Source organism: Penicillium citrinum (genome assembly GCF_028827155.1).
Source record: "Penicillium citrinum strain IBT 23319 chromosome Unknown utg000003l:1.0-4596430.0:1.0-4598250.0, whole genome shotgun sequence".
NCBI classification, from domain to species: Eukaryota; Fungi; Ascomycota; class Eurotiomycetes; order Eurotiales; family Aspergillaceae; genus Penicillium; species Penicillium citrinum.
The window spans coordinates 2,071,187-2,096,582 of NW_026622688.1; the positions used below are offsets into that span (position 1 = coordinate 2,071,187).

The 25,396-nt window shown below is 46.4% G+C and overlaps 10 protein-coding genes across 10 annotated transcripts; 4 read left to right on the forward strand and 6 right to left on the reverse strand.

Annotated features, from left to right (window-relative positions):
- Positions 1-89: 89 nt before the first annotated feature.
- Positions 90-1,245, reverse strand: N7469_003992 (glycoside hydrolase family 5 protein; the record flags this gene model as incomplete). The annotated part of the gene is made up of 5 exons (XM_056642912.1): positions 90-616; positions 682-761; positions 845-909; positions 964-1,116; positions 1,171-1,245. 5 exons carry the CDS (start codon positions 1,243-1,245, stop codon positions 90-92), a joined length of 900 nt encoding a protein of 299 aa, XP_056502324.1.
- Positions 1,246-2,292: 1,047 nt separating this feature from the next.
- Positions 2,293-3,478, reverse strand: N7469_003993 (SGNH/GDSL hydrolase family protein; the record flags this gene model as incomplete). Its single annotated transcript, XM_056642913.1, has 5 exons — positions 2,293-2,496; positions 2,561-2,816; positions 2,882-3,128; positions 3,231-3,313; positions 3,387-3,478. 5 exons carry the CDS (start codon positions 3,476-3,478, stop codon positions 2,293-2,295), a joined length of 882 nt encoding a protein of 293 aa, XP_056502325.1.
- A 649-nt stretch (positions 3,479-4,127) lies between these two features.
- Positions 4,128-6,611, reverse strand: N7469_003994 (Zn(II)2Cys6 transcription factor domain-containing protein; the record flags this gene model as incomplete). Its single annotated transcript, XM_056642914.1, has 2 exons — positions 4,128-4,337; positions 4,392-6,611. The coding sequence occupies 2 exons, from the start codon at positions 6,609-6,611 to the stop codon at positions 4,128-4,130; spliced, it is 2,430 nt and encodes an 809-aa protein (XP_056502326.1).
- Positions 6,612-7,365: 754 nt separating this feature from the next.
- On the reverse strand, positions 7,366-8,668 carry N7469_003995 (flavin monoamine oxidase family protein; the record flags this gene model as incomplete). The annotated part of the gene is made up of 2 exons (XM_056642915.1): positions 7,366-7,771; positions 7,815-8,668. The coding sequence occupies 2 exons, from the start codon at positions 8,666-8,668 to the stop codon at positions 7,366-7,368; spliced, it is 1,260 nt and encodes a 419-aa protein (XP_056502327.1).
- Positions 8,669-9,457: 789 nt separating this feature from the next.
- Positions 9,458-10,990, forward strand: N7469_003996 (flavin-containing monooxygenase; the record flags this gene model as incomplete). The annotated part of the gene is made up of 2 exons (XM_056642916.1): positions 9,458-9,626; positions 9,690-10,990. 2 exons carry the CDS (start codon positions 9,458-9,460, stop codon positions 10,988-10,990), a joined length of 1,470 nt encoding a protein of 489 aa, XP_056502328.1.
- A 757-nt stretch (positions 10,991-11,747) lies between these two features.
- N7469_003997 (uncharacterized protein) lies at positions 11,748-13,255 on the forward strand (the record flags this gene model as incomplete). Its single annotated transcript, XM_056642917.1, has 4 exons — positions 11,748-12,319; positions 12,340-12,637; positions 12,699-13,023; positions 13,083-13,255. The coding sequence occupies 4 exons, from the start codon at positions 11,748-11,750 to the stop codon at positions 13,253-13,255; spliced, it is 1,368 nt and encodes a 455-aa protein (XP_056502329.1).
- A 390-nt stretch (positions 13,256-13,645) lies between these two features.
- N7469_003998 (PaaI family thioesterase) lies at positions 13,646-14,281 on the reverse strand (the record flags this gene model as incomplete). Its single annotated transcript, XM_056642918.1, has 1 exon — positions 13,646-14,281. The coding sequence occupies one exon, from the start codon at positions 14,279-14,281 to the stop codon at positions 13,646-13,648; it is 636 nt and encodes a 211-aa protein (XP_056502330.1).
- Positions 14,282-14,849: 568 nt separating this feature from the next.
- On the forward strand, positions 14,850-16,196 carry N7469_003999 (saccharopine dehydrogenase family protein; the record flags this gene model as incomplete). Its single annotated transcript, XM_056642919.1, has 1 exon — positions 14,850-16,196. The coding sequence occupies one exon, from the start codon at positions 14,850-14,852 to the stop codon at positions 16,194-16,196; it is 1,347 nt and encodes a 448-aa protein (XP_056502331.1).
- A 1,018-nt stretch (positions 16,197-17,214) lies between these two features.
- On the reverse strand, positions 17,215-20,751 carry N7469_004000 (tRNA (34-2'-O)-methyltransferase regulator RTT10; the record flags this gene model as incomplete). Its single annotated transcript, XM_056642920.1, has 3 exons — positions 17,215-17,958; positions 18,009-20,672; positions 20,734-20,751. 3 exons carry the CDS (start codon positions 20,749-20,751, stop codon positions 17,215-17,217), a joined length of 3,426 nt encoding a protein of 1,141 aa, XP_056502332.1.
- Positions 20,752-21,357: 606 nt separating this feature from the next.
- Positions 21,358-24,769, forward strand: N7469_004001 (ssDNA endodeoxyribonuclease RAD2; the record flags this gene model as incomplete). Its single annotated transcript, XM_056642921.1, has 2 exons — positions 21,358-24,312; positions 24,401-24,769. The coding sequence occupies 2 exons, from the start codon at positions 21,358-21,360 to the stop codon at positions 24,767-24,769; spliced, it is 3,324 nt and encodes a 1,107-aa protein (XP_056502333.1).
- Between the last annotated feature and the right edge of the window lie 627 nt (positions 24,770-25,396).

Consider the following 25,396-nt stretch of genomic DNA (forward strand, 5'->3'; position numbering starts at 1 on the left):
ACTAACTATGACAGCACCAAGGACTACCATTCCAACCAATAATATTGTCCTAACTCACTAACTACAAAATATCGCCAAGCTCTTTACCATCACAAGTATGCCTGCAATGTCGGCAACATCCCAGTATACGCAACGCCAGACGTCGGCTCCATACTGAAAATATAATCTCCCCACCAAGGCCCGGCAGCCCACCACATCGCCCCGAGCCAGACTGCAGAGTCCGCCGCTAGCGCATCCAGCATCCCCTTGACTGCCGTCTTGCACTGATCATTTACGCCTCCTGCATACTCACCTAGGATGCCCTTTTTGCCATTGGCCTTGAGCCATGCCGTCGCCGCACTCACCCGTTCTTTCCCGATTGTGCTGGACACGCACGTCGCACTTTTTCCGGACCCGTCACTGTCCAGATATTGATGCATCTCATAGACTATATTGTTTTGTGGGTCTGTTAGTGCCTTCATATTGTCGTTGATATCGGCCCAGGTCCAGGCGCCGGACCATGAGTTGCCTTCGACAAAGATGTATTGCGAGGTTGCCCCTGCTGCCCGGATGCCATTGATAGCGGCTTGGTTGAGGTTGAGAACCAGGTTCTGATCCATATCATGGTACTCGTTGTCTATCTCTGTTTCAGTATCCCTCCATTCATGATGATCTTTCCAAGGTTATTGTGTGGAATCTCACTCGTATCAAAAATGACTTTCTCATTTGATGCAAACTTCATTGCGACATTTTTCCAGAATGTCTGGAAGTCTGCGGTACTGCTAATGATAGCACCATTGCTACTTCTCATTACTCTCTGTGGTCTTCCTCTCACCATGGGACTGGGCCACTTTGTCAGACTTACTATCTCCCATAGTTATGCGGGTCGAGAACTGCATGAGCCCCGGCATTCGTCACGTAGTTCACCACCTGAGCTATATCAGTCTGTATCCCGATACTGGACAAGTATTGCTTTGAACCTACCTTTGTCAAATTCTTCAAATAATCCGCATCGAATGATCCGGTCATCGAGTTTGGCACCAGCCGTTCCATCAAAAACGCGATTCGGAAAATATTCATTCCCTTATCCATTAGGACCTGTATTGTGCTGGTGTCGGGGAAGATATATTGGGTCCCCTAGGGATGATAATTAACATGAAGAACACCAGCATTTCACGATGGTACACATACCCAAGCTCCCGGGATGACATTTTCGCCGAACTCGGCACCGGATTCGTTCGATCCGAACCCTATACTGATGAACATATCTTCTCACACCAAATGTCTCTTTCAGCAATTATATGATGTCTTACATTTGAACGGGGATGCTCTCTTAGAAAGGTTATTCACTGGAGCTGCCACCACGGATGCTGCCGTGGCAGCAAGAAGTATCAAACTATTCAACCTCATATTGTCGATCAATTGAAAGAGCAGCCTGACTATGTTGAGTCACACTCCAACTCATTCGCAAGGGCCTACATGCTACCTAATTTATATATACAAATTTAACCAAGATGCCCAGTGATGCCCTTCTCCTTTCGGCTATGACGAGACGGAGTCGCGAAAGACACGGAGCATACAACGGCTCAACACGGTTGTCGGACTATCACCCCGGACTAACTTGGGCCAGCATATTTGGATATGAAGACTGGGGAACTGCTACAGATACAATGCGGGGTTTGGCAGAAACGAGATTTCCCCACCAAGGAAAGGATACCTATAGTACTCCGTCCAAAAGTCTACCAGTCATTTACCTGAATTATAGCTGCACGATTGTCCTTGGCTAAAGTCAATTATCGTGAAGGGGATGCATCGTGTCCTAGTTTCTTCAGTGAACGCCACCGGCTCAAATGACCTCAACATTCTGAGTTTTAGGGTTGAATAGAAACTACTGCAGGAAGCTTTCTTCAGGCACCGTGGCTATTCATCTTACTAGATCGGTGAATGCCGAATTCCCGTGACACTTCAGGAATCGATCGGCGAATAGCGATGAACAAGAAACTGAGTATGGACGTAGTACTTTTTTTTCCCTATAACATGAAGTAATTCAAATCCACGTTAGCTAACTATCTAAGACAGCGTGACCTGACACAAAGTGGGTCACATGTCTGGTCTAAAACGCATCTCGTCTGATGCAGATTGATAGAGTGATGAAACAGGGACGCAAACAACGAAGTTTTCTACGAAACATTGACTCCGTCCCATTATAATTGACGAGTTATGGTCGTTAGAAGGAAAAGACATGAGCGGTATTGAGATTTCGATCTACCCAGCTACCATAGATAAAGTGAGTGTAGACCGAAAAACTCCCAGTTACCATGGACCCAAAGATCTCAAATGCGACTTCATGTCCTTCGCCTGAAGCTGGTGGTACTTGGTACCAGGATGATAATCATTCCACCAGATACAAGACGTTCCATCCGCATCGATGCAATTATTCGATGGAAATCCATATTTTGCCGGGTCATCTAAGACTGTTCCCATGAAAGTATTTGTATCGTATATCACCGTTGTTACCTATATCAACCGACCGCATTTAGCAGATATCAAATAATGCTATCCCGGAGATGAATTCACTTACATCGCTGTGCTTTGATTTAAGTTTTCGAACCATAGTAGCAAGTCCCTCGTTGTATGCTTTAATCCATGCAGCCAGCTGCGTGGTCGTTTGATCTCCCTGTTCAAGAAAGTAGGGACTTCGATCTGTAGGCGGAACATTGAGGAATAGGAACTTGCGTCCGCCATTCTTATAAATATCCAAGACCAAGCTCTCATATTGCGTCATGAGTGTCGGAACAAGAACACTAGACTCGTTCTTCCAGAATGAGTTTCCGACACTGATACAGCTTCGTCAGTGAATTTTCTCTATATGATCGAATAGAAATGAAGTAACAGGGCATACTCGTTGATTCCAATCCAGAATCCAAATACTGCGTCTTGTGATGTCCATGGTGCAGAAGCAGGCTTAGAGCTATATGAACTCTCAAATGTAGCCACCTGTGAAGTCATGTCTTCATATGCGACAGGTACCAGGTTGTTACTAATGGTTGCGCCCCCTATCGCCAGATTATAGTTCAAGACTAGCGATTTATTCTCGGCGGTAGTAAGGTATCCGATCCAGTTGATACCTCCACCGGTGGTTCCAGTTCCTAGGGACGTGAAGAATTAGCCAGAATGAACATGTGATATATTGCACTATCACTGACGTGATGTAATGCCCTTCACTCTGTCAGAACATGAGATGTACCTACCCAACGCTGGATTTCCCATGGGGTTCGCAGCCGATGGCTGAGTGCCATTGACGTTAAAGTTCGTCTGGGAATAGGAGTCACCACTAGATGGATATTAGTTCCGGGTTCTGCCTCTAGATAACCCTCTCATTCTGAATCACCAGTAGAAGAACTTACAAGGTGAAGAAATAAGTTGGCGGTGACCGCTGTGCTAAGGGACTAGCAGCTACCATTGCAGCCCCAGCAAGACAAGCGAAAGGACGTAACATAATTCTTCTGTGCGGGCTTTGGCCGAGTAAAAGTGAAGTCTGACAGAACTTCTTGAAAGACGAGAGAGGGTTGGTCTGCAATTTGAGGCGACTTTTGTCTTGCGATTGTTGGACAGGAATGCATAAACATCTACATAATACACGGAATAATGTCCGGTGGGGCTTTCCTTTCTCGGTATCCTTCTTACATTCTGTAACATTAGCGCAGATGTACTCCTCATGTCAAGCATCCAAGCATTCAAGCATTTCTCCGTGTAAAGGACTTCTCTTTTGCTAGCGTTTCTATTCTCCCCTCCTCCCTCCGGGATCATAAATGGGAGTGAGTCAGCCTCGTCAGGTCTTCCCATTGAGTTGGTATTTCTTCCGAGACCCAGAATTTAGACATCCCGGACTAGAAGTGTCTAGGACAGTGCCGACCAATCCAATATTACAATCTCGACTCCAGTAGCCACTGGTCGGTTTTATGAAAGAATTTTCCGTGGATCTTGAGTTCAGTAGCAGGTAGTACTGTTTTGATTTAATAGGAGTCCCCATTCGAAATTATGTGCTCAAGTTAGAATGCATTTTGATTTTGGATGACCGGCATTGTTTACATTTTTCATTAGACTAATAATTTGACTCAACTCTTCGATTCAGCAAACAGTTGATTTCAAGAGACTGTTGCATTCGTACCAAACTTTCCTGGAGCAGGGTACATGATAAGTGCATTTTGCAGCCCCTGAAGCTCCCGCAGACAGCATTCGAGCGCAGTAGACATGTCCGAAATACGTCTCAAGTCCATTGTTGGAACTGAGTTCTGAATTTCTTGCGCCAATGCCTCGCTGGCTAGTTGGTATGCTTGGACAACCATAGTAGGATGCTGCATAGAGATTAGTATGAATAGGCAACCAAAGAAAAGAAAACTTGGACCTACTGGGTGTGCCCTAATATATTCAACATTTGCCTTAAGTTCACCCTTTCCTTGAAAGCTTGGACTCGAGATTTCACATTTTGCCGAAGCGAGGTAAGACATTTGCATCGCGCTTGTAAATCGTTGGTGATATCGGTCGTTCTTCGTTATTTTCAGCGTTTCACAGAGACTACGACCATGTCCTTGTGGCTGGTCTTCAAGGTATTTTTGAAGAGAGCAGCAAAGCTCGTAGAAAATGAGGATCACGAGGTCGCCATCAGTGGCGCAGAAAGCCACACTGCGCCGTACATCAGTTGGTGATTGCTGTAAACTCTTAGCCGAGTTACAGTCAATTGTGCCAAAGGTCATCCTCCATAGATCTATGAGCATTATCATCGTATTGAAATGCCCATGGATCTCTGTATCGGTGATATAGGCGGTCCCCAACATTTGAGTGGCTATTGTAAAACGAGCAAGTGCTTTCCACATTATCACGACAAGAGATCCGGATGCGAGCAAGGCATCAAGAACAACTTGCTCCGCAGTATTTTGGGTCCATAATTCCGTTATTGGCCGGGTCACTCTCTTGACCCTCGCAATAATGCCATCATCGATCCGTTTCAGATTTTGATTGTTGTCCATGCTTTTCGTATCCGACTTCTGCTCTAAGAAATCTTCCAGAGAACCTTTAGAATTGATGTGGTCAAAAGACGGTTCAGCAGAAAGACTTCCAGAAGGGCAGAGAGCAATTACTACGGACTGTGTCATCTCAGCGAGCCATTCAAAAGCTGCTATGATCTCAACAACGTCTCCATGGACGTCAGGAGACAATTTCTGAAACAGACATCGCCTTTTCATGGGCGTAGTAGAATGGCAACAGGTATCAGCACTTTGGAGACAAGCACGGGCCTCATCACACAGTATACGGAGTCTACGAATACCTTCGTGCAGTGCATAGGCAGCTTCTTCTTGAAAATCACCACTTCTATCCGTTCCAGCGGGCGGCAAGATTGTTCCAAAGAGTATTAGTGTTAGCCCTAAACGGAACGACTTGCTTGCTGCGATATTCTCGAACACCATATGTTTAGCCTTACACCATGTAGCGGACGCAATATCTCTTGCTTGCTGGTAAGACTTTTCCTTATCATCAGCGCCACTTTCATCGACCAGGAATTGCGATCCGGCCGCAATGGCAACCCACTTATACGTTTCAGTCAGGGCAATATCGCGAGACGTAGATTGTACATGTTCCGAGCGAGTATCTGGACGCTGAAACAGCATATCAAGAATGCTGGCCGTGAAAAACAAACGCGATGTAGGAGGAGTTGGCGGCTGTGAAGTGAAGCCCGTTCCCCAGGCATTTATGATGCTAGACTCAGCTTGGTTGAATTGTGCGGCTAGTTTTGTATTGCGTCTCAATGGTGTTAATGCAGCAATTCCCAAAGAGTAACGAGGAGGCATGCACTTCTCCGAAAGTAAGTTTGACATGGGTTTATCAAAAATATGAATGTACACTCCCAATTTTTGGAAGCATGTCTGAGAAGCCATTGTACGGCAAACTAGGGTACAGTCATGGCTTGGCAGAGCTGTTGGACTGGGAGACGAGAGGCCATCTTTGACGTGTTCGATGACATCGGGGCCATGGTCAGTAACGTTGCTCCCGACGAATGCATCAGATGCAGGTTTCTTTGTATTATGGGAAGCTTGTTTGATAGCACGCCAAGCAACTGTACAATCCGTGCCCCGTAATTTGCACATAGTACATGGTGATAAAGGAAGATTGCCTGAGAGGTTTGCATTTGGAGGTAAATCGCAAGCCCTTTTTGCTGAACGGCAAGGATCGCAAGAGCGATTCTGTTTTCGAAATTTATGTGGTCTCTTCTTACTCGCAGATGTTGGGCTCTGTGAGGCAGCAAAGCGCTTTTTTTTGGTCTTTTGCTCCGCTTGACTGACCGTACCTGGCCCCTGGAAGACACGGAAAAAGTCTAGTGACTCCACGGTTTCAGTGTTTGATTGTATCCGCTCCGCTTGATCTGGCACGGGGCCCGAGAAGCTTGGGTATGGACCCCCATCGGAAGCAGAGGACATAGCCAAGACCTCGGAATACCCAGTGGGGCCGAAGGGATAGGTAGACGCAATGTGACTCTGACGCGCAGAAGTGCCTAGAAGATCGTTGTAGTCGGTATTTCCTATATCAAGCACTTCGGAACCACCGGGGTAGCCAAACAAGTTTGTAAACGCCATACTGCCCGGGTCGATATAAGCAGTATCCCGATATCCTGGTACGATGAAGACAATGAGAACAAATTTCTCAATGTAACAACCAGATGTAATATGCGGTTAATAAGATCACGGAAGTACTATGGAGGAAGCATGCGTACCCCGGACCCTGATATAGAAAATGAGACGTTCCTACTACGGATCCGCGGGGTCCGCGGATCCCCAGTTAAACGTTGCCACCAGCATTTGCGGGGACTTGACGAATCATGGAATCAAGTGCATTTGGGTTCCAAATTTGATTCAAACATTCCACGAACCCTAAAATGTGGGGTGCTGCGTAAATTATGGTATTTTCTGGGCAAGAAACTGATATCGTTGTATTGGCTAAGAAAAGGGAGAGAGAAAGAGGAAGATGATGGGTGGAAAATACACTGTGTATATAGAAAGAACGCTAGACCAAATCAAGAAAGAACTGGGTCCATTGACTACACGCTTATACATCCTTAATTCCTAGACGCCATAATGGATGCCGACAAGACTTTTCTCTTTTTTAGGCACTATCCACGTCTAAAGCTTGACGAGTCCCCCTATCCCGAGAGAGAAAATTTGAGCTGATATTTACCTTGCGTATCTACTCGCTCCCCTCTTCCCCCCAACACCCGCGGGTTTCTTCCAATCAGGAAATGATGTATCATAGATCATTCATGACTTCAGTTATGAGAAGCCAGAAATGTATTATTGAAAGTAAGATACATTGGCTCGAGGACCTTCTATATGGCTATAGCATCTGCTTATTTAGCTTGATAGAGATATCACGAGCAGCTTGTGCGCCGCTCGACAGAGCACCCTCAATAGAGCCCGGCTCACTCGCCGAGATGTCACCGCCTGCAAAATGAATATTGCCATGTGGTCGTCGGAGCTCTACGGCACCGGTTGTAAAGGACCCCGGCCGATTCATCATCCAACCCCCTTGAGAAAATTCATCGCCGACCCAACTATGGTACGCGAAATCGACAACCTCAATACTTGGTATGAATTTCCGCAACGCCGCTTGCACGCCCAAGCGATCCTCGCAACGAATGGAAGCATCATCAGAGCACATGCAAAGTACGAGCGTATCCCCATCAAAGTATCTCTCAGTCCTCGCAGCGTTAAGCGGGTATTTTCCAGCCGGTGCGAAGATGCTAAAGGGTTCGATCTCGCCCCGTACCCGGATCCAGAGTTTACCAGCCATGGTTGGGTTTTTTTTTCGCGATCATCAATTGCGCCATGTTGGGTAACTTCGGTGTGATCTGTACGTCGCCAATAGTATTGAGTGGAAGCGCGACTATCGTTTTCCGAGCATGGACCTCCTCGCCATGCCGAGTTCTCATGATAACCCGAGAGCCTTCATCAGTAATGGAACTGACTGGCGTAGAAAGTCGTAGTTTGGCAGTAGTTTCAGCCATAATTGCATCTATCAGTCTCTTAGTACCTCCCTGGATGCTCCAAGTGCCAGCCGTTTCAAAAAAGGCGCCGAAATTTCCGAAGTACGTGGCGACGGCATGAAGCAGTTGCGCAATGCCATGATCTTTGTAAGAATGCACCACGCCAGACAGTACTCCCTCCAGAACATCCCGCTCATATGAGGAGATGTTCAACGAATTGATGCGGTCCTCGATCGACTCCTTTTCGATTCCCGTGTTGTCGATGGCAGTAGGATCAAATGGCATCGGGAATCGATCGCGACTGTCTGCAAATAATCGTTCCAGAAGTGGCAATGCGGTTTTGTAGAAGTCCTCGGAGCTTCCAGTATGTACAGTACCATCGGCAAGCCAGTAATTCATTCCTTCTTCCATTGGAGGGTTGACAGATATTCCATGGCGCTGAAGCTCGCACCAGATGTGCGGTTGTGTCCAGTGTACATAGCCTCCTCCCAATTCAAGAATATCACCACACCCGTGGTCCATATAAGTTCGCCCTCCAAGACGACTGCGGGCCTCTAACAAGACCACTTTTTGGCCATTCTTACTGAGGTCACGAGCTGCAACTATGCCAGCCAAGCCGGCCCCAATCACTGCGACATCGAATACTTCGTCCATTTTTATAAACTCCGTAGCTCGCTGGTTCAAGTGAACTGGATAGGTTTCGGACACTTCTAAAGGGTAGGGCCAAAATTTATACATTACAGCCATCAGAATATGGATGAAATCCGCGTGGGTGTCTATGTTCCGAAAAAAATGGGTTCCGCGGGTCCGGGATATTCTAGATGTTACAACCTGCAAAATTTAAATTGAGATTCACTCTTTGCACGAAAAATTATTCGGCTAGACCATTTCGGTCCGATTAGTATGGCATGTAAATCATACCAGTCCTGCGTAGTAATTAAAATAATCCACGACTGCTTTTCTGTGACGTACAGTATCTAACTTTTTCAAGCAGGTATTAGAATTATCTGTAGTTTAAGAGAGCTGGGACATTCAAGATTGACAGATCGACGCATCAGATACAGAAAAATTCACCAATTTAACAGCATACCATGTATAAGGAATATATCATTCTACCCGGACATTAACTAGATTTCCCTTTCTCTCCAAGGATGTTCCCGGTTCATACAAGAGGTCCTTCGGTGATAATCTTGCGGAACAATGCCACCTTCGAACCTAGGTTTGTGGGACCTTGTCGCCCGTTCAAGGTTGTCGTTGCGGCTCCGCGGTTCCGAGAATCCATAGCTCAATTTTACCGTCGGATGTATCAATAGAAACCGTATGAAACTTATGAGGCTTCTAGATTCTGGGGGGTTTTAATAATCTTGTGTTGACCTCCTGTAACCCGGGATCACAGACTGCAATACAAGTTGTTAACACCAAAAGGGCACGCCATAGACCAGGATGGCTACAAACAAAGAAATGCCAGAATTCGACGTCATCATTGTCGGTGCTGGCATCTCTGGCATAAATTTTGCTTATCGCTTGCAAGAAAGTAATCCAGAGCTCAGTTACTGTATTCTGGAACATCGACATGAAATTGGCGGAACTTGGAGTCTATTTCAGTATCCAGGTTAGTCTTGCTATTCTCATGGCCATCTGGTTGGAATTCTTTTGCTGAATCTATAAAGTGCAGGCATTAGATCGGATTCGGACTTCTATACTTTTGGATTTGCGTGGCGCCCTTGGACAGGAAAGCAAAGTATTGTTCATGGCTCCGTTATTCGCCAGTACCTTGAGGATGCAGCCGCCCAAGAAGGCATCGACAAGAAGATACGTTTTTGTCACAATGTGAACAAGTTGAATTGGTCATCCTCGTCAAGCACATGGACTTTTGATATTACTGTCAACGATACCGAAACGATCTCTCTTAGATCTTGTTTTGTCTTCCTCGGTACTGGCTACTACGATTACCAGGAACCACTACGGGCAAACATTCCCGGGATAGACAATTTTCATGGCAAAGTGATTCACCCCCAGTTCTGGCCTGTTGATCTCGACTATACCGACAAACGAATCGTTGTTATTGGCTCTGGTGCCACTGCAATCACGCTGCTTCCGTCTCTCTCTGCACATGCTGCACATGTGACTATGCTACAGCGCTCACCAACCTACATTGCATCTCTTCCCACCAAAGGAAAGTTTGAAGCTATCGTTTCAAATGTTCTGCCCCGCTCTGTGGCCCACCAAATTATACGTCTGAAATGGATATTTTTCTCATTTTTCATGGTATTAATATGCCGTCTTTTCCCTCGTGCAGCCAGATCCTATTTGCTCCGAGAGACAGCCAAACTTCTGCCACCCGAAATGAGCCTGAGACCAGATTTTGTGCCTTCGTACAAGCCATGGGAGCAACGCTTGTGCTTTTGTCCTGACGGGGATTTTTATGCCGCACTTCGAAGTGGAAAATCAAGCATTGCTACCGGTACCATTGACACAATTACTACTTCCACTATAAAGCTGATCTCTGGAGAAGAGCTTCATCCCGATATCATTGTGACAGCGACTGGGCTGAAGCTCCGTATGGCAGGTGGAATCAGGATTAGCATCGATAGTGAACCATATGAGATATCGGATCACTTTGCTTGGAAGGCTTCCATGATGGAGGGTCTGCCTAACTTGGTGCTCTCACTTGGATATGCCAACGCAAGCTGGACGCTGGGGTCAGACGCAGCGGCACGATTAGCGTGCCGCTTGTTGACTAGGATGAGGAAACAGAATTTGTCAGTGATTGTACCTCGAATGACGGTGGAGGAGAGAGAGGCATTACAAGAATGTCCATTTTTGGCATTATCCGCGACGTATGTAAAGAAAGGAGGAAATGTGTTTCCTAAATCTGCATCTACAGCTCCATGGCAACCGCGTTCGTACTATTGGAGGGATTTAGCGATTGCACGATGGGGTGATGTCAGCAAGAGCATGGAATGGTTGAGATAGATTTCTTTGCGGGCCTACTAGGGCTAGATTGAGGATCATAGGTATGATCCTCCATACAATGGATCGTAGGCATAGATTGACTGTGTATCATCAGCATCTTCTACCACGTCAATACTCTACTTGACATAAGCTTTTCTTTCTAGTGTTGCAGGGCCATTAGTATATAACACTATGTGTTGACCGACGCATTTTCACCAAATTCATCTAACTTCACCCTCTACGAACCTGAAGGCATTATAAATGAATTGTTCATAAATTGTGTGCATTTGCTACTGCTCATGCCAACAATATTCGAAGTTAGCTAGTATTGTGACCGTGTCGGGGCTAAGCTTTACCCTGTAGCTCAGCAATCAGTTATGCAGAAGTACATATATGATCGTAGGGCCCGCGGCTCCGGGAACCCGCGGCTTTAATGACCGGGCTATTATAATGACATGATAAGCATTATCGTGGGAGAGATCCGTGGCAGAGCTTGAGTTTAAATCATAAACTTTAGTTAATTGCGGGGTACATGAACTGTTGATATTCATTATGTGCGTCCTATCATTTCTTATTCGCCGCCATGTTGCTACCTCGCAGGCCCGAGTCCCATATCGTGGCTATATGTCGTAAATTGACTTCATGAAGCGAAAGAGTAGAAATGTAGTGGTCATGTAGAGCCCCCATTAAATTCACATTTAAGAAGCATTTCACATCCCAAATTAAGAGACAAATATAACCCTACTTTATTATAGGCCTCTTTGAATTCAACCATACAATGGCCTTTTGCAAGAATGAGGGGATTGAACTGTCCTTTGCAGAGAGTCAGCATCTTGAGTTAGCCCATAATGACAATGAGACCAATGGAAGCCGTGCAGATCTTGCCATCCAAAGTGATGCAGATTTTCCAGATGGTGGTGTCGATGCTTGGCGTACCGCTCTTGGTGGGTTTCTAGCATTCATTGCCAGCATTGGATTCATGAGTGGTGGCTCTGTATTCCAAAGCTACTACATCACTATGACATTGCCTTCATCGAGCGCTTCCCACATTGCCTGGATTGGAAGTGTGCAGCTCTGGGGTTGCTTTTTCTTTGGCGTCTGGGCCGGTAGATTGTCTGATAAGTATGGACCAGATTTACCCCTTGGGCTGGGATCCTTCTTCATGGTTTTGGGAATTATGATGGCGTCTCTTTCGACGAAATACTATCATTTCCTATTATCTCAGGGATTTTGCGTGGCAGTTGGAATGGGTTTGATATTCACACCGGCTCTAGCAGTCCAGTCACAGTGGTTTTTGAGAAGACGGGGCTTCGTCGTTGGTGCTGTCATGTCAGGCCAAAACGTAGGGGGGTATGCATATTTTTGATTAGGTTTGTAAAAGATTCTGTTCACAAGGCTAACTTCATCCTATCCAAACCAGGGATAATTTGGCCTGTATTGACAAATAAGCTCCTCATCGATAACGGAATGTCATTGGGCTGGACATTACGCATCATTGGCTTCATGCAGCTGGTTTTGACGACAGCTGCGACTTTATTAGTCAAGCCGCGGTTTCCACGAAACTCGCAACACGATGTGCTCCACATAAGACAATATTTCACCAACAAACGGACTATGATTTTTACCGTCGCATTGATCATAATGGACTTAGGAATTTATGTCCCATGGGTACGTGGCAGCGATACATGAATAAGTCCTCAGTTCACTAACGAGTTCTTCTTCACAACAGTTTTATATCACACCTTATACAACTCAATACGGTGGTTCTGAGAGTCTGGCCTTCTACAATGCGGCAATCCTAAATGGCGGTGCATGTCTGGGATGTTATGCCTTGGGAATTATAGCGGATTCCGGGCTGGGCTTTTTTAATTCTCTCACAGTGACCACATTTGCATGCGCGATAGTCGCCTTCGCGTGGATTGCTGCAAAGAATATTGCAGGTATCATTGTGTGGACTGCAGTATACGGTATCTTCTCTGGTGCTCTTCAAGCCATATTTTCCCCTTGTTTATCTCTTTTGGCACCGACGCCAGAGGTGACTGGTTCCTGGAATGGTAAGTGACGGAATTTCTCTCCTTCACTCAAAATCACTTGAAAATAACATTATGAAAAGGAATCGCTATCTCGATTGGGTCATTCGCAGTCTTAGGTACTGGACCAATTGCCGGAAAGTTGCTCAGTAATGAGGGTGGCACCGGTTACTTCTCGATGCAGTTGTTTACGGGAATTTGCTTGTTCATTGCTGGCGTTTTTTATCTCTTAGTCTCCCATGATAGGTGGACTTGAGTGATAACTTGGTAATTTGGCTAGACAGAACTGTGGACATTACCGATGTAGTTACAAGCATGGACACCTTTTGATACGGAGTGAAATATCAACGAGCCATTCACATGGACACTTTCGCTCTTACATTGATTCAGTAGACAGTAATCATGTCGGTGTTGGAAGCAAAATTGGGCTTTCAGATAGTGAACTGTTCTACGTATACATTCTTGAAGGTAAGTACTTCTTCTGCTGCTGCTACCGCTACCTCCACTCGTTTATGAAGCAGAAGCCCGAGCCTAAGTGACCTTTTCCAAATCCTGTATTCTACGACTGGCAACAAAAAGACAAAAAATCGGTTAAGTTGCAGTTTTGTTTTAACTTATTGGACAAAAATCACTCAATCAACTATTTCTATAACGGAGATCGTAGCCGGATGTAGAGGGATTTTGCCGTCGCTTTCAATGAGCCTTCGTGATCCAGAATGTGTGCCTCAAGGATCCATTTCCTACCTTCCCTCCTCTTCACCCACGTTTTGATGACGATTACACTGGGTGTAGGCACAGGTGAGTGATAATCTATCTCGATTCTAGCCGTAAGTAAGTGCTCTTGTTCGTCTGAGACGAAAACACGATAGGTCTCTGCGCAAAGACCCAGTGTCTCGTCTAACAAAGCTGCCAAAACTCCACCGTGAGTAGTGTTGATATAGCCGTTCACACCCGATTCAAGTTGACAAAAGACAACAAAATGTGGCTCCTCTCGACCTTCGGCTTGGCCAGATTCCTCATCGGTGGTTGGTGAGCTTTGAAGCGAATATTCCTTTCTCGTCAAAGCTAGGACGCGTGGAATTGTGTCATTCGAATTGATAGCTCTATTGAAGAATGTGTCGGACAAGTCTCCTTTGTCGTATCTCGTAACAAAAGGTACCGGATGATAGGAACTTAGATCCTGGAAGTACGGGCGGGCGAAAGGCATCTTGGCGAAGAAGTTGATATCTTCCTGAGAAACTGGGAGCTTGCTGACCAGCTCTCGGTATGTATGTTTGTACATAATTCCTTGAGGTATTGTTGTCAAAGGAGACAGATTGTTCAAATTATGTTGGTGTATTCAACTTGGCCAAAAATAAAGGGAATATTGACCTAGGCTACAAGATGGCAATTAAGTATATGCTCTAGGTCTGTTTACCGAACAGCCGCGGTTCCGTCAATGCTGCGAATCGTTTTTCGTTTTAAAATCGTTGTAAACCGAGGCGAACCCATCATGAAAGAAGCTCCGGCAGTACAAAAAATCCCCACTTCGTGTTTGGCGTGCACCGAATATGGCGTTATCTCGGCGGCTCCGCGGCTGCGCGGAGATGCGGGTTAAAAGATAAATTGATTGTACGGCGAAGAAGGAAACCTTGGAACCACAACCACTAATCTTGTGCTATCGCTCTTCAACTCTTGAGTCAAATGGGGTTTCATACTAAACCCTTCCAGCTGAGAGGGAATGTAATCTTTAGTAAGGTGATTTGTCCACGGTTCTCAGCGAACAGTCTACAACATAAATAGAGAGCGCATCTCGAGCTTGTTTCGTTTTCCATCCTACTAGGATAGCATCAACCTGGAAATTTGCAAATATGGCCGATTCTACAAGCACCAAGCCCGTTGTCTTCATCGGCGCAGCCGGCGAGATGTGCCGAGTGGCCGTGGAGCGATTTGCCAAAGCCAGCAATTCTCAGCTTGTTCTCGCGGATCTCAATACCACTATCATCGAATCCCTTGCAGCCAGCTTTCCACCTGGTCGAGCAACTACTCAAAAACTCGATCTCTTCGACGAAACCGCCCTTGCCAATCTGATTAGCGGCGCCGGATTGGTCGTCCTGGGCGCAGGGCCATATTCCAAGACTTCTCAACCAGTCGTCAGAGCATGCATCAAGGCCAAAGTTCCCTACCTCGACTTTGATGATGATGTAGAAAGTACCCAAGAAGCTCTAGCTCTCAATCAGGAAGCCAAAAATGCAGGCGTGCCTCTCTACATTGGTTGTGGTGCATCACCAGGTTTGAGTAATGTCATGGTTGTGGATGTCACTAGTGAACTTGACACCGTCAATAGCATCGATATCTGCTGGCTTGTCGGTGACGAAGCTAGTGTTGGGAAAGCCGTACTTCAACACTTAATGCATATCGCTGCCGGGCCATGCTTGACATGGGTGGATTCGAAGCCAACAGTGAACGAATCCTGGGTCGGGACCACCTATGCGCCAATGTATGCTGATGACGGGGAGAGACTCTTGCATGAAACTGCTCATCCTGAGCCTGTGACACTTCCGCGTCTTTTCCCGAATGTCTCTCGTATTCAATGTTTCGGCTCGTTGGATCCGAAGCCACTCAATGGTATTGCTCGTGGTCTGGGATCTGCTGTCCGTACCAAGGCTTTATCACTGGATGATGCAGTCGATTTTCTTTACAATTTGGCAAGCAAACCGCCACTAGAGGGTGGTTTCGCTGAAGCTTTAGAAGCATGCAAAGCACAGCTTCGTGGAGGTGATATTACTCTCAAAGAGCTTTATCATGTAATTAGCCACTCCGTTGGCCCTCTGCGATACGCTTTGTGGGGAATGCTTGAGCAAATTTGGAACGGCGAATGTACCAGCACCGAAGTTGTGACCTACATTCTGAACGCAATGACTGGCACGAAAATCGAAAACCGAGGCAATACGCTTGTGAGAGCAACCGGTATGCGTGGTGGGGTGCCGACAGTGATCACAAAACGTAACCCTAAAAACGGCAAGGATACCTACTTTTGTCAGAGTATGGGCACAGTTACTGGCACTTCAACTGCCGCCTTTATGGTCATGGCGCTTGAAGACGGACACAAGCGTAGTGGCGTCTTCTGTCCAGAAGACTGGGCTAAGCCCGATGTGTTTTACAGGGCCTTGGAGCGGGTTGGAGTCCCTAAAGATGAGATTATCGAGTCTATCTAAGTGCTCTTGATGCAATATTAGTTGGTACCAATAATTCACGTGTTGATATTTTTGGTGCATTGCATCCGAGTAAAGTATTACTAGTATTTTTATAGTGCAGCCACGAGGGCATGAAAGAATGAGAGAGATAATGAAAGTGCAAGTTCCTGTTCGAGCAATCTCCGTTGTGGTAAACTATGGTGGGAATAGGTGTTATTTTGGTGATTATGGCTTCCGCGTAAACATGGAAAATGGCTCGCATACAGCAAAGGGGATCACAGCGGCATTCATCTCGCGGTCAAATAGTCTCGCATGCTGGGGGGTCTGCGTAGTCGACGCTTTCATCCGAGCCATTTGGAGTCCGAAATGTCTGGTTTTTTTTCTGATTCCATAGCGCAAACAAACTGTGTAGTTTCCTGTATGTTCCAGTGTCATGGTACGTAGATTTGAGGGGGTTTTTTGGCTCCATTTCTTCGTTCATCCCGGTGGCTTCTTGCCCTCACAGGTGCCATGCACCTACAGCATGGCAGTTGGCAAGATCTCCATTCGATTTTGGTTTCCGGCAACACATATCAACGCCCATATCTTACTAACACATAGTATGTGAACGCTAGAGGGGAGATGCATAATTGTTTTACCGTATCTTTGTGAGTCGCCTAATACCAGTGTCAGATGGCTTTCTTCCCTTCGATCAAGGAAGACGTCAAAGCCCACAGGCAGAGACGGACTCTTCATGGTGAATCTCTTGGATGCTAGTAAGATCTTCGGTGTTTGCAGATCACAAAATTGTTTGCGAGGGAAGGAACCCTCTTGCATTCCTTTTTTCTTATTCCCGCACCTTCCTGGTATGATTTGTTTACTCGCTATGTTTTCGGCAGGTGCGATGCATCTGTTTTGTGGGGGGGAATTCGCAGTCGTTCATTTGCCTTTCTATGTACGCAAGTGTACATTTGAGTATAACAGTAGGATCCATAATTCAGAAATCCCTATTTTGACTGTATTTTTATCATGTAGTTCATATACGTTTTTGTACAGGAATTTATTTGAAATCCAGTTTCAATAGCTCCAATCCCACGCCTCCAACTAACAGTCGGCTTTCTGAAGGATCTTGAAGGAGCCCAAGGGACGAAATATCGGCCACGGGACTATATCGATCTAACTGGAGATCAATATCAATACCATTTGTACCACTTTGAGCGGGATCAATGGCGATTGACCAGATCTTAATCCGGTGATCATTACCCGAGGTCACGACCATCAAATTTGTAACATCAGCTCCAGTATCCGAATTCTTGGTCTTTTGGTGACCGATTACCTGAAGGGCTGTTACGGAGGCTGTATGGGCATCCGGTATCGACACTGTCACCACTTGCGCAGTTCGAACTCCGTTTGTAGGTGATGCCCTCAATAAAGACACAGTTACTGAGTTGTCGTCGCTTCCAGCCAACACCAAGTCAACATTATCAGATATTTGCACCAATTCCATCGCTTTTATGCTATTGGAGGTGATCTGGAACCGATTCTCACAAGCAATGCTTTCGGGGGAGCTCTCGGTTCCTTGAAGCGACTTCTTGAGCTTCAATGCCGATGAAGAAATGGCGTAAAAGGGTTCAAGGGTGCTAGTCAAATCCCACATAGTAAAGTACCCGTCGGTGGCAGCAGTTATGAGACCGATTGAAGATCTTTTAACCAGGAATCGGGCTTGGGTCAGGCAATTCGTCATGTATTGCCCCTCGGCTAGTTGTGTGAAGTGGCCACCTTCATTCGGAGAGAAGTGGAACACCTTTGAGTTTATTAGTAACATCTCAGTCATTCCCAGGTCGAGATACATACCCTAATTTTGGAGTTAGAAAGCGTCAAACATAGAAGATACTCCTCAGAGCCGGATGTTTCGACTTCGACCATATCGAAGCTCGTGATACGGAGCTCGGATTCTTGCTCCGTTTTTGGACAGGTGGCCAACAAGACAGTAGTAACGCCGAAGGAGGCGAGTGACCCTATCTTCCAGACAAAAAGTTCCTCATCGGCGGCACTAGTGAAAAGATACCGCCCGTTCTTGGACCAAGTTACTTGCTGGATTCCACTGTTGTGTGTTTTGAGAATCAGGTGTGTTTTAAAAGATCCCCAAGGTGCCTTTCCAGCGTCATTTGATGGTGACATAATGCGCAAAGTCGTATCTTCTGCCCCAGTAGCAAATAGTAATGGTCTTCCCTCGATGTGAGGTTGACAATCGAGAGATTTGATTTCTCTTCCATGAGCACCAGCTCGAACGGAGCGTTTACTGGTCTGAATACGGACGGCAAGTACCTGAGCACCTTCTTGAAACAGGAGAATAGCCTGTCCACTTCCCTTCAATCCAGGATGGAAAGTCCAAGTGCGGCGAAAGCCTCCAGACGGGATATGGTCAATATCAGTTTGCTTGGACTCATTTCGAAGAACAAAAGTCTGCCCCTTGAAGCCATAGATCATGAGGTCCCCAGTCTGTTCATCGAAATACGCCCCTTGCAAATGACTCCCAAGTGCTGAAGGTGTCCGATGTAGGGTTTCAAATGATACGCTTTCATGCTCATCTCCATTGGTCTTGATTTCATGAACACAATAGTGGCCATCACGTCCACAGGTCAGAATGAATTGGGACTGTGATTTTGACTCGGCATTCGTCGCTGGCAGTGCTTGGATATGGTGAGTGCCCTCCTTTCCATGCGCGCGTCTGTTTAAAATAAGAGGCCCCGAGGGCAGACTGAGGCCGGACATTCGGTATGTCGCCAATCCGCCAAGTTTAGACCCCAGAATCAGATACTGGCTATCTTGTGTTTTAGCAGCCGATGAAATTTCAAATGGCTTCTCTGGTAAAACGATTATTGTTGTTTCAACTTGGGGGTTATCAGTCTTCCAATCGTTCACAGTTACCAGAGTCGCCTCATCATCCTTTAGATGCGCTGCAATAAAGGAGATGGACTTGGATGGCTCCGAGGTCTCGAGAAGAAAGAACGCCAACGCCCGCTCGCCTAGATCAACCAGGTCGCGGATTGATTTTGTACTATGGTCGTATAGTCGAACAAGTCCCTTTGAATTGCCAATCAATGCTAATTCCAGGCTCGTAGACCCCGCCATTGAGGCAAATGACGACAGATCCTCCAAGACACACAGCTCCTCCCAGTTTACCTCTGCATATTCTCCCGGGCCTAAAAATCCAAGTCGAAGCTGGCTGCGCACCGTACAGCAAAGAAGGCAATCAGATGCAACCAAAGCAAAGCTCTTGGGTCCATAGAGTTTCGCCAGTTTCAGGTTCACTGGCGGGTCAGGTTTCTTTGGGCGGTTGATTTCCCTTATCTTATGGCTTTTCAATGCACCATCAGCTCCTCCTGTAAACACCACGGTATCTTCACCCTGACTGCACAGGTCCATTGACCAGATGTGTTTGCCAGAATGTGGGTGAATGGAATCTGTCTGTCGAAGCTGATATTTTGTCTTGCCAGCAGATGATATATCCCATTCAAGATCCCAGTGCACACAAGTACAGTCTTCGCCACGAGTAACTAGACCTAACTTACATGGGGATTCTTCTCTGATTGACCGAGGGCTCACAGCCCAGATGCGAGCTGCGTGGCCATAGGCTTTTGCAACACATGATTCGGAACCAACTTCAGAGTACTCTGTGGCAGAACCACCAAATCCAGTACTTCGAAGCTCAAAGCCATCCGTGGAATACGCTGAGTAATCTTCCACTGATTTCTTTTCACAGTCCGAGATATCCCAGATGCGCAGAGTGCGATCATCGCTGCAACTCGCTAGTAGGCGGACAGACTGACCATCATCAAGGGTTTGAATTTTAGGTAAAATACGCACGCCATATATTGACCCTTCGTGTCCTGTAAAAAAATGATGAATAGAACCAATTGCCTCTGTATCAGATGCATTCTGACCACTGATGAAACAAGACCAGACGATAATCTCTCCGAAAGCTGTACCAGACACAATCAAGATATGAGAAGCCGAGATGGCAATTAAATCCCCAGTATATAGGATGGATTTGACACTGGTTGTCAATTGTCGCATGCAGATTGATGACCTGTACCGACCGGAAACTCCTTCTGAGAACTTCAATCCTAGCAGGGCATTATTCGCAGTAAGCAGATATACCGCGTTAGCTCCACCCGGAACAGCAGCACACCCGTTCAAGATCCAGTCCGGAGCTAGGAGTTCAGTCGTAGCTGCAGATAGCAAAGCAGGCTCATTAGAAACAGTATCAAAGACCAATTCAACAAGTCGAACTGATGGACCACCCCATATGATCACTTGAAGGCGGTTATCGTGCTGCGGCAGAAGAATGAATCCATGGACGTTGTTTCGTTTGAAGCCTTGAATTTGGGCAACGACATCTCCAGTCCGGTCATCAATGACTCGGAAATATGGGCCCTGTCCTTGAAATACAAACAGCTTTTGACCCCATCTATATGTCTTTAAGGCTGTGATTGGGACACAGGCGTCCACTTGCTGCAATTCGAGTCAGCGAGACAATTTCATATAGGAGGGGTATCGTGATGGTCATGCAAACCTCAATGGACGGTGACATTCCCGCTAACTCCGACATACTTTCAGGGTAAGGGACCTGAATCATTCAACGCTTTCTCTCTCCTTTTTCCCTGCCAATTGTGATCAATGCCGCTCCAACAAATAGGAACTTTGTCACCACAAAATTGCACTTGCCCTCCAGAAAATATTATGTCAGCAGAAATTGTCCCGCACTAAGCATGATTCTGCCGTCGGAGACCGCCCAGAAAGCCATTCTATACGCACCGCAAAAAAAAAGAAAAGAACGGGAAAACCAAGGATAACAAAATCGATATATTTTTCTTCATTCAGGACCAATAAGTCTGTTACTTATTCTGGAAGCTAGCTCCGTGGACTGTACTACTTGACTTGGACTATCTTACATGTATCGAAGAGTAAATACGTAGTTTTGAATACTGTATCGGACTCTGCCTAGTCCCGATATAGAGTAATGGTCCACGTGACTTCGCGCTTGCTGAGCGCGATGACGACAGCGTGGATCTGCCTGGCGGGCCCATCAAGGATGACTCTCTGCTCATTAAGGTGCAAGCTGTTAGCTATCATAACCCATCCTCACTGTACATACATCCCGATATCAAGATCGAATGACTATCGGTCTTGAAACATTATGGGTGTCACCGGTCTTTGGACCGTAGTGCAGCCTTGTGCTCGACCCATTAAACTCGAAACCCTCAACAAGAAACGCCTGGCCGTCGACGCGTCCATTTGGATATACCAGTTCCTTAAGGCAGTGCGTGATAAGGAGGGGAATGCACTACGCAACTCACATGTCGTCGGATTTTTCCGTCGCATATGCAAACTATTATATTTCGGGATACGACCCGTGTTCGTCTTTGATGGAGGCGCTCCAATTCTCAAACGGCAAACCATCGCGGCTCGAAAAAAGAGGCGCGAAGGCCATCGAGAAGATGCAACTCGGACTGCAGGAAAATTACTTGCAGTGCAAATGCAGCGTATCGCAGAGGAAGAAGCTGAAACGCGACGCCGGGAAAGGAAGCGCCGTCAACAAGAGGAAGAAGTAGTCACCGAAACTCCTGTTTACGCAGATGAAGCATTCATGAACGATAAAGAGAGGCAACAAACGCGCAAATTTAAGAGGAAAGATGCTTACCATCTTCCAAATCTTGACATTTCTCTAGAAGAGATGGGCGCCCCGAACGATCCTCGTATCATGTCGCAAGAAGAATTGGAAGAATATGCACGGCAATTTCATCAAGGCCAAGACATTAACCTCTACGATTTTTCCAAAATTGACTTTGATAGTCAATTTTTTATCAGTTTGCCAGCTACAGATCGCTATAATATATTGAATGCAGCACGACTCAGAAGTCGACTGCGAATGGGTTATTCAAAAGAGCAGCTTGATACTATGTTTCCAAACCGCATGGACTTTTCAAGATTTCAAATCGAGCGAGTGGCAGAACGCAATGATTTGACCCAGCGACTGATGAACATTAACGGCATGAATGGAGAAGAGGCATTTTACAATTCGGGCCAGCGGATTGCTGGAGAACGGGGCAAAGAATACGTCCTTGTCAAGGATAGCCAGCACGAAGGTGGCTGGGTACTGGGTGTTGTTGGAAACAAGGATGAAGGTCATGAGGACAAACCTATTGATGTTGATCAGTACGGTCAACCGGAGATCCTCTCGGGTTCCGATGACATTTCAGACGAAGACGAGTTTGAGGATGTTCCGATTGAAGGGCTCAATAGACTTCCCAAGCTTCCATTCCTACAAGAGGGTTCCTTTGACCAGTCTCTCGAGCAAGCGCAAGAAGATCCACACTTGCAGAGAGCTTTATTGGAGTCGCAAAAGTCTGTGGCCGACCGGGCACACGCAGAAGCCGATGATGACGCTCTCTTTGTCCGGGGTGACGATAATGCTCTACCATGGCAGGATACTGGCTTATTTGAGGAAGAAGACGACGAAGTTAGACAAGCAATCGCATTATCACTACAGCCAGACGATGAACGCGATGCAGACATGCCCGATATTCCGATTAATCGACCGGTGACTGCAACACAACCACCTGCAGAAATGCCAGACTTGCCAATCGAAAGTGACGATGATGATGGCATGGATTTTGCTGCCGCCGTCGCACAGACTAAGGTTGCCAAAGACAAACCCCGTCATCGTTCGAACAATCCATTCAGTGGCCCTCTCCCATTTGAGTCTATTCAGCTCAAGAAGACCTCAAAGGCAGACCATCGAGCGAAAGAGCACGATGAAAGTGCAGGTGGCTTCGTAAAAGAAAATGATAATATGAAAAAAACTACCGAGCCATTGCCGCCCTGGTTTGTCGGTGAGCGCTTAAACAAGGACTTCATCGTCGATCCTACGGAAGTGTCTGCAGAGAATAAACACTCTGAAATGGGTGAACCTGATCATCTTTTTCTCTCAAATCGACGGGCACCGGAGGTGATTGACGTTGATGACGTGTCTGAGACAAAGGAAGTCATCCAGATAGAGGATGAACCGGCAAAGGAAAATCTTGTATCTCAAACTCATATTGAAATCCCCTCGGTTGAGCAATCGGAAAGCGTACAGGAGCAACCAATTTCCGAAAAACAGGCAGATAAAGTCGAGCCTGAAACAGTGGTCAAGACTTCCAAAAGCCCCGCCAGTGTTAAAGGCAGTCCTACACCAGAACCCATCAAGGAATCCGTTTCTGAAGAGGTGAAGGAACCTCAGATACAACCTGAACCACCCGCTGATAACGAGCCTTCCCCAGAACCTGAATTTGAGGACGTGTTGACTGATGCTGCACCGGTCCATGCTGCCCCAGCTCCAGCTCCAGAAGTCGTTGTGGTGACCAACAAACAGCCCGACTCTCAAGAAGTGCCTAGTGGCCCTCCGCCATTGGCCGTAGCCGAGGACGATGGCGAATACAGTGATCCGGAAGATGAAGAGCTACTCCAGCAACTTGCAGCCGAGTCTGAAGAACACGTCCGATTCGCCCAAACCCTCAACTCGGCAGCACCTGTTCAGGATGCCTTTGACTATGAACAAGAATTGAAGCAACTACGCAATCAACATCGCAAAGACCAGCGTGATGCAGACGAAGTAACTCAAATCATGATCAATGAATGTCAGCAATTATTGCGCCTGTTCGGATTACCATACGTCACCGCACCCATGGAAGCCGAAGCACAGTGTGCAAAACTCGTCTCGCTGGGGCTCGTGGATGGAATAGTCACTGATGATAGTGATATTTTTCTATTTGGTGGAAATCGCGTCTACAAGAATATGTTCAACCAGAGCAAATTCGTCGAATGTTATCTAACCTCTGATCTTGAGAAAGAATATGCTCTCCACCGACAAAAACTCATTAGCTTTGCACATCTCCTCGGTAGTGATTATACCGAAGGGATCCCCGGTATTGGACCTGTTACTGCTCTGGAGATTATCACCGAGTTCTCTGACCTGGAGGAGTTCCGCGATTGGTGGACGCAGGTCCAGATGGGGGTGAACAACCCGGACGATGCACATCTTGCGTTTCGGAAGAAATTCCGAAAGAAAGCATCTAAAATCTTCCTCCCGCCTGTATTCCCTGATCAGCGGGTAAATGAAGCTTATCTCAAGCCTGAGGTCGATGCCGACCCTTCACCTTTCCAGTGGGGGGGTCCCTGATTTGAATGGATTACGACAGTTCCTGATGGCGACGATCGGCTGGAGCCCGGAACGTACCGATGAGGTTCTTGTTCCGGTTATTCGGGATATGAATCGACGCGAGCAAGAAGGTACCCAGTCGAATATTACCCAGTTCATGGCGGGACCGCAGGGGGCTGGGGCGTTTGCGCCCCGCGTCCGTGGTAGTGGACCCAGTCGAATGGAGAAGGCTTTTGGGCGACTCCGACAGGAAGCGGAGACTCTAACAGGAAGAAATCCGAAGGGTGGAAATACTCAAGATGCAGAAAATGTAGAGGAGACAGATACTGCTGCTACGAAACAGGGCAAGCGAGGGCGCACGAATCAAAGCCCAGGAGGTAGGAAGAAAGGCAAAACCCGGGGGGGATAGTGCTGAGCATGATGAGCATGATGTACATGTAAATCTGGGGAAATAAGAACAAAAATAGATTAAAATGACTGATTGAAGTAAAGCTGCATGTCGATGACCCGAGTGAATGGTTATACTATTCTCATGCTAAGATGTTCATCATTGATGGGCCCTCGGCAGCATTTTGTACATCCCCGATGTATTCCCCCCACTGATCCGCCTGATAAGATTCCCCAAGCAGTTCTACATTCTGCATACTCTGCAAGTCTACGGAGTACACCACTACTTATTACTATACTATACTATGCTATATATCATATATAGCATATGGTATTCTATTATACTAAACTGCACTGCACTCTGCTATACTCTATACTATATCATATATCATATACTGATTATACTATACTGATTACAATGCAACGCTGTATGTAAACTCAATGACATCAACTCAAACTCGATGACGTCGGCGATCGTGGCTACAACCAAGACGATCGCAGCTTGGAAAAAAAAAAAGATCGAAAGCCAAGCGGATTGCTACTGCGGGTCCCCCTGGATGTAATTGAACCATTCAATCAGCTGCAAGGTCCATTGAAGGTTTCTTAGTTTGGTAAGAAGTGGATTAATTGATTTGACTCACTTACAGTA